The sequence below is a fragment of the Terrapene carolina genome, unplaced genomic scaffold, assembly GCF_002925995.2.
Source record: "Terrapene carolina triunguis isolate 2854851 unplaced genomic scaffold, T_m_triunguis-2.0 Scaffold374, whole genome shotgun sequence".
Classification (NCBI taxonomy): Eukaryota; Metazoa; Chordata; order Testudines; family Emydidae; genus Terrapene; species Terrapene triunguis.
In genome coordinates, this window is record NW_020664725.1 from 2,504,718 (window position 1) to 2,512,490 (window position 7,773).

The following is a 7,773-nucleotide window of genomic DNA, read 5'->3' on the forward strand; positions in this document are numbered from 1 at the left end:
TGTGAGCAGCATGGGGTCGGGTGTGTGTGAGGTTGTCTCTCTGGGTGTGTGTGTGTGTGTGAGCAGCATGGGGTCGGGTGTGTGTGAGGTTGTCTCTCTGGGTGCGTGTGAGTGTGAGCAGCATGGGGTCGGGGGGGTGAGGTTGTCTCTGGTTGCATGTGTGTGTGTGTGAGCAGCATGGGTTTGGGTGTGTGTGAGGTTGTCTGTGTGTGTGTGTGTGTGTGTGTGAGCAGCATGGGGTCGGGGGGGTGAGGTTGTCTCTGGGTGCACCACTGACACGCTCCCTACCCCCTGCAGAGTACCCGACGCCCCCCAACGTGACGATCAGCAAGCTGATGTACACCCGGCAGCGCACTGAGGTGCAGCTGGAGTGGGTGACGCAGGGTTCGGGGAACCTGACTGGCTTCGTCGTCCAAAGGCAAGAAGCAAAGAAATCCTCGCTGGGCCCGTCCCGGTCGGCAGCCCGGGCCTGGGAGACGGTGGCCAGTGACATAGAACCTGACATCCGGGACCACAGGGTGGGCGGCCTGGACCCGGCGGTGGTGTACGCCTTCCGCATCCTGGCTGTCAACCACCGCACCACCGGGCACCCGTCCGAGGGGAAGACCCCAGGTGAAGTGACTAGGCCCCAGACTCCACTCTGGGGGCTGGAGTGGGGGATCCCCTACTGCAGCGGCTGTCCACCGCCCACATGTCCAGAACCCCACCCCATCTCCCAGGGCTGGGCCTGTGTGGGGCCGGGGGTGTGTGTGGTCTGTTGGGGTGTGAGTGAGGTGGGGCTGTAGAGAATGGCGGGTGTATCTCTGTCCTGTTCCAGCTAGACAGGTAGGACCGGGCAGGATTAGCTTCCAAGCCCCATTTATTCACCCAGCCCCTTTAGGATTCTTGTCACATTGGGATGAAGGGCCTGGAAAGCAGCCGGCTCCCAGGGCCACGTCCCTCCCTGGGTGTGAATCACAGCAAGTAGGACAGGGCTGTGTGGAGCTGGCAAGGCTGGACAGATCCCCACAAGCGAGACTGGGCCAGAGGTGAGTAAGTCTTTAGCACAGTTGGATTGTAGGGGTATAGATTGGTGAGATTCCATTGGGGTGTAGTGGATGGTGTCATTGTATCAGGGTGTAGGGGATGGTGTCATTGTGTTGGGGTGTGGGGATGTTGTGATTGCACTGGGGTGTAGGGGACAGTGTTGTATCGGGGTGTAGGGGATGGTGTGATTGCATTGGGTGTTGTATTGGGGTGTAGGGGATGATGTATTATGATGTAGGGAATGGTGTCATTGTACTGGGGTGTAGGGGATAGCGTTGTATTGGGATGCAGGGGATGGTGTCACTGTATCAGGGTGCAGGTGATGGTGTGCTGGAAGACCAACTAGCATTGCCACATCATGCAGGGAATGTTTCAAGTGTTGTAGTGGAGCTGAACAAAACTGCTCACAGAACCTGATCACTGGGCCCTGCTGGTTCAGTGGAAGATGGCTGGGACCAGGGTGTTGTGAGTTGGGAGTGCGCGGTATTGGCAGTGCAGTGCGGAGGATTCCAGGAGTGGAAGAGCTGTGGGTGCTGTAGTTCAGGATTGAGGAGCATTGGCAGTCACTTTGTCTGTTTATTCGTGACCGGGGTCAGCTATGAGCTTGGGGAGAAGTGCGGCATTGTACTCAAATTCCACCCAGCAGCACAATCCCAGAATCTGAGCAGCTGAGTGCGTTGTCATAAACTGATGAGCAGTGGCCTGTAAGCATTAGGTTTCAGAGTTAACACCCTGAGGCAATAGGAGCAGGTCCCACCTCCTTTACAGCTACTGGGCCTGATTCTGTTCTCACTCACGGTTGATCAGAAATATTCCTGGAGTGTGTGAGATCAGAGTGGGACCCGAGGGTTCTCTCTGTCTGCAGACTCATTCAGACCATGCCACAGCACGTTCACACTTTGAAGTTTTCTTTGCAGACAGGGGGAGCCAGAACCAGATTTGTCCCCAAATTGAAGGTTAAATTCTGCAGCACTGTTAGAGCCGTTGGTGAGACGCTGGTGAGGTGCAGTGGCCAGGCCTGGCTCGCCCGAACTTACAGAACAGGAATTCTCTGCCCTGAGAGAGGCAGGCAGGAGGCACAATGCCAGAGTCAAGGGCAACCTATGGACCGTTCCTTGGGTACCAAAGGGATCTTGGATTATAGAGCGGATTAGATGCTTAACCGTGGGGATTTGTGCTCATTTGCGGTGTTGAAGAGAAGGTAAGGAAAACATTCCCCTTTCAGGGCAGGCTGCCTGGGAGCTTGGGCATCTTGGCCCAGATCAGCAAAGGTATTTAGGCTCCTAAATCGTCAGTGGAAGTTAGGAGCCTAAATAGCTTTGTGGATCTCACCCCTGGTGCTTCCTGTGGAGCAGGGAGTCAGCCGGGTATACCCCCATGGCCCATTTCCTGATACTGCAGGCAGGGTGCTCGCACTGGGCCGTGGTCCTTTCCCACCCTCACTTCCTGTGCGTTAGTGGGGAGCTCTGGCCTCGGCAGTTTCAAACAGGCATAGACTGATCACCAGCCAGGTCTGAATCCCCCATGGCCCCCTATGGGGGATAGAGGAGAACACCCACCTCGCCGGCTGAGCAGCTTCCAGCCAAAATGAGCTCTCCTGGTTCCTGCTGGAATTGCTGCCTACGGAGCGAGAGGGGCCTGGTTCAGGTCTCCACTTACGGAAAAGTCGTGTGGAATTTAATGGGAAACGCCACCCTGTCTATTGGCTTATTGAGCCCCCCTATGGGGTTTCAGGAAGACTATCACTGTCTAGGCTTCGCCTTCTCTTGCATTCTGTAGGGGAATTGCTATGGGAAAATAGAGATTTCCTCCCTATTAGGTCCACAGGACTTATCCACTGGGCCCCCTTGGAAACGTACGGGGTGCAGATACCCCAAGTCCAGCCACCAGAGAGGGACTCTGATAACTGCCGTCATCTGGCTGGCTCATGAGCAGAGGCCCAAGGAACACCCCCTGGGTCTGTTGGGGCCATTTGGCGCATGGGGCACTTCTGTGCCAGCAAAAGATTTCCCTGGGGTGGCAGGTGGGACCAGTGGGACATTATCAGCCCATCCCCCCCCCTTGGTGTTAGCTGCCACATTTTGCTGCAATCCAGTGCCCGTCCCTCCCGGACACCCCGTCGTCTCAGGACAGCATTAAGAGGGATTGGAAGCGTGAACGTCCCTGGCTGGTCCTGGATCGAGACTGAGGGGGTTTCTCTTGAGCACGGCTCTGCTCTGCAGGGCACGAGTAACAGCTGCTGGGAGCCACCGAACTGCCCTGCAGCTTGGATGGGCTTAGTTAGAAAGGGCTCTCCGGGGCCTGACAGTGACCTCCAGGAAAAAGTTACCATGCTCTAGCAACGGGATCCGCCCTGCGCGTGTGATCAGCCAGTGAGAGTTAGGCCTGATGATGCAATTCTGCTAGCGGGGGAATTTCCTTGACCAAGTGCTGATGACCTGCTGGAGTGCTGGTGTGGGGAAATCTCTGCATGGTTCAGCTGTGAAACTCAGTAGCTGTCTGCCTAACTCCTTTCTAGGATGACATGAGGCCCAGGGCAAGAGGGTGCTAGGTCTGAAATGGTGTCAGCATGACCAGAACGAACCCCCGCTGCTCCTTCTTCTTCCCATGCCCCTTCCGGGGTCCCTCTGTGCCTCCTTTTGCTGTCCCTGCCTCTCCGTTTGCCTCCTGCATGGCCCAGCCTGCTGTATCCCCCCAGCTGACCCTGATGCATGAGTCGCCAGGAGTGGGTGTCGATTCCTGGCGGTGCTGTGCAGTGTGGTCTGGAGGGGACCCCGTCTCTGATAACTTCAGTGTGATTGTCACTTCTGTTCCCCATCATCTCATTATCCTAATTGCATGGTTTCCTGCAGAGGATTATCCTTCCCGGGGAAGCACACCCCACCCTCTTGCTCCAGATGTCACTGCACAGCTCCAAGAAGTCATTCTGCTCACTTGTTTACTTGTCACTGTTAGCCCTGGCTGCGGTTCGGGTTGGTTTCACTCACCCGTGCTGTCTCTGTGACACAACAGAATCCACGCTGCATTCGTTCCGATAGGGGATACAATGGGAGGATGCTCTGAGTCACATCTGCACAGAGGAAGCTCTGGGTATTTGGAAGCTACTCCAATTTGGCTTCATTATTTATACGACTGGCTTAAAATACCCTCGAAATTCCTGGAAAATGACTTCTCTTTGAAGTGCGATTCTCTCCTGAAAAATGACTAAAATGGTCCCTTCTCTTTGCTGGCTGGGAAAAGATTCGTTTTCCCCTGCAAAAATTTTCAACAAAAACAAAGTGTTTGTTTTTATTGAACTTTTCCTTAACATTTGGTTGTTTTTTGGGGGGGGGGGGGGGGGGGTCATCAAATTACCAAAAACGTCTCCGTTTTGGCATTGACATTTTCAGTTAAAGCCCTATGATTTCTGATGAAAACGGGGATTTTCACCAAACGATTTCCATCTTCACTGAGAAAACATTTCTCGTCACTTAAAAAGTCTCAGCAAAAACTTTTCAACCAGGTCTGCCCCCGGTGTGCACAAGAGTTGGATCCACTGACTTTAGGGACCAAAACAAGACCCAAGCAGCTGATTATTTATAGTGCCATAGCACCTAGGAGCCCCAGGCATGGACCGCGCCCCATTGTGCTAGGTGCTGTACAAACCATAGAGCAAAAAGACAGTCCCTGTCTCTTTGAGCACAGCTCTGCTGAGCTGGCTTGGCCTGAACGCCCTGCCATGCAGAACCAGCCCAACACCGGCAGAGGCAGCTGAGGTTTGGTCCGTCCTGGGCAGCATGAATAGGACCCTTCGTTATGTCCCGGTTGGTTGAGTTGTGCAGCCAGTCAGGGTGCCTGGGCCTTGCTGAGGGCAGAATGTGGCCTGCAGAACCTCCAATACAGAGGCTGACGCATGAGAAGGGGCGAACTCAGTGTGACCCTCAGATCCCAGGCTGAGTCAGCGGGGATGTCAGCAAACCCCCTTTTCCCCTGGGCACTGAGCACCTTTAGGGAATAGCCATGGAGCCCCGTGATGCCCTTTTCAGACAGAGAGAGACGCATTTTAAAACCTGCTTCAAGGGCGTTTCTCTGAACAGCTCCCCAAGGGGTGCCGCTAGTGGACACTAGTTGAGCACCGATCTTCACCGATGTCGCTGGAGGCAATGATCCATGGACATGTCAAAACCAGGGTGTTTGGGCCTTCTCTGCTGCCTTTCACGAGAGGGACTCAAAACACTTTCTGAACATTAAACCACACAACACCCCTGCCAGGCAGGTAAGTGTCATTGTATAGATGGGGAAACCGAGGCACAGACTGTCAAAGGGACTGGAAGCCCGGCTCACACCTCTATTCAGTAGCAGAGCTGGGGATAAAGCCCAGGGGTCCTGACCAGTTCAGCACTGTGAACACTGGCTAGCCCATTCTCAGATCCCTGGGGGATCTCTGCACAACCATGGCTGCTGTTAAAACAAGCCCTGACCAGCTTAGATGGCGTTGATGGTAGGACGTAGAATGAAAAAGAAATTTGCCCCAGGGGGCATCTGAGTTGAGAGCTGAACTCAGGTTCCCATGAGGCTCTGGACTGCGCCTGAACCACGCGCCCCTCCTTCCTTCCCAGCGCTAGTCGTGACCCCTCTACAAAAACCGAGGAAGAAATGGGTGGATTTTCTTGCCCATCTGTATGTGTCCGGATTTGATCCAGTGGGTCAGTTAAATGGGGGCTGATCTCTCTGCTCAGAAGGGATTGTACAAGTGGTGGAAAGTTTTCTGGTGCGGTTGTTTAATGCTCAGCGCTGGTCCAGCCACGCACAGAGATCGGCCCCGCCCAGAGGACATGGGTGGCGGGTATCATACGCCAGGGGAGGTTAAGCCTCCCCTAACCCAGGCCGTGGCCCCGCCCACACTTCCCCCAACGCCCCACCCACACTCCCTCTCTCCCCCAAAGCCAGCGGGGGCTCAGTTTGGGCGAGTGACCCGGGGCTCAGGGCAGTTTGGCTGGGACTCCTCCAGCCACGGGGGAGGGAGGGTGGGGGATTCGGGGCTCTGGCGGGTGAGGGGGGCAGACGGGGTGGGGTAGCAGCGGGGCTTCTAGCAGAAGGGGTGTGTCCCGGGGGGCCTAGCCTCCCCAAAGGGGGGTTCCCGCACCGTCCATGCCGGCAGCGCTTACAAACTGCAGCCAAAATCAAAATCTTCCTCCTGTGGCAGGCGCCAGCAGGGCCAGTGGCTGCACCCCTGTGTTTTCGGCTGACTGCTCCCTTTGCGGTGCTCGCGTTTCCCCCCCACTGCCTTTCCATGGCTGTGCTGGGGCCCCAAGCCAGGGCAGCCCCTTACTCAGCATGTGGCTCCTGATCCTACCGACAGATGGTGGGCCTGGTTCTCCCTGGGAATCTGCCACTGGCCTGCCCTTACGCCAGGTGGACTCTGGCCCATGGAGAGACCCATCTTCTGCACTGCAGCCCTTCTCCTCCCCGCTCCATAGTGGAGCGTCCTCCCAACCAGGGCTGAGCTCATCCACTGGCTAGGAGTGGCCAGCTGGGCTGGGCTTGTGGCCACTTAGCCACGTCAGCTCTGTCCCTGGGCCTGCCCCGGATCCGAGCTGTTCTCGGTGGTGTTTTAAACCCGGGGTAAGTGAATTGTCGCTGAAACTGGGCAGCAGCTTGCAGTGCCCCCAGGCAAACGCCACGAGTGAGGCGGGGGTGGGGCCTTACGGATCAGAGCTCCAGCAGGAGGAGATATTTGGGTTTCAATGCCCCAATTTGGAGTGGGGCTGACCTGACTCCCGGGGGGTCATTAGAACATGCTCCAGTGGTTACAGCACAGGCCTGGGGTCCAGGACACCTGGGTTCTAGTCCCTGCTCTGCAGCTGACTCGCTACATGGCCTTGGGCAGCTCCCTTTGCCGCTGTGTGTCTAGTCTCCCCCCTGTCCAATGAGGGTAATGGCATCTCCTGCACGCAGTGCGACCAGCGGGGGCAGTAATCGCCTCCCTTTGGCAGTGTCACACAGCGAGCTCTGGGCACTGCTGCTGGCCGAGCCCGGGGGCCTCCTGTGTGTCTGTGTTAACAAACCCTTGTGAGCTGCTCTGAGATACACAAGGGGTGAGAGCTGGGGGGCCAAGGGGTCTGCACTCCTGTGTGGGCATGTGGCCCTTGCCTGGAGAGCAGGTCCCTGTCTCTAGCAGGCTCCTTGTGCAGGGATCCCCAGCTCGGGCTGCGTGGTGCTGAACGCCGGCCTGCTCTCTCTCTTCCAGCTGACCCCCCTTTCAACGCCTACCCCGCCGTGATAGGCGCTGCAGTAGCAGGGATGGTCGTGGCGGCGGTTGCCTCTCTGCTGGCGTTTCAGTACATCGTCCGGAACCGGGACAACAACCCACGTGAGTGCGGGGGAGGCCGGGGCCCCTTCTCGCTGCCGCTGGGGCCGTTCCGGTCAGGGGAAGCAGGCGCAGCGGAGAGCACAGGGCTAGAACATGGGGAATGCCCATGCAGCACAACTAGACTGGGACCCAGCCGATGGTGCCTGGTGCTGCAGTGACGGATACACCCTGAACGCTTTAGTCTAGGAGGCAGAGGTGGGTTAGGAAGGACAGCGTGCCAGGCGGTGCTGCTGGGGTTAGGAAGGACAGCGTGTCAGGTGGAGGTGGGTTAGGAAGGACAGCGTGCCAGGCGGAGCTGCTGGGGTTAGGAAGGACAGCGTGTCAGGCGGAGGTGGGTTAGGAAGGACAACGTGTCCGACAGAGGTGCTGGGGTTAGGAAGGACAGCGTGCCAGGC

The 7,773-nt window shown here is 56.9% G+C and overlaps 1 protein-coding gene across 1 annotated transcript in view; it reads left to right on the forward strand.

Annotated features, from left to right (window-relative positions):
* The window catches only part of VSIG10L2 (V-set and immunoglobulin domain containing 10 like 2), a 25,587-nt gene that overhangs the window by 15,672 nt on the left and 2,142 nt on the right, over window positions 1-7,773 (forward strand). Inside the window, exons 8-9 of the mRNA XM_026657880.1 lie at window positions 298-612; window positions 7,256-7,378. Coding sequence (XP_026513665.1) covers window positions 298-612; window positions 7,256-7,378 — 438 coding nt within the window. The remainder of the gene's footprint in view (window positions 1-297; window positions 613-7,255; window positions 7,379-7,773) is intronic.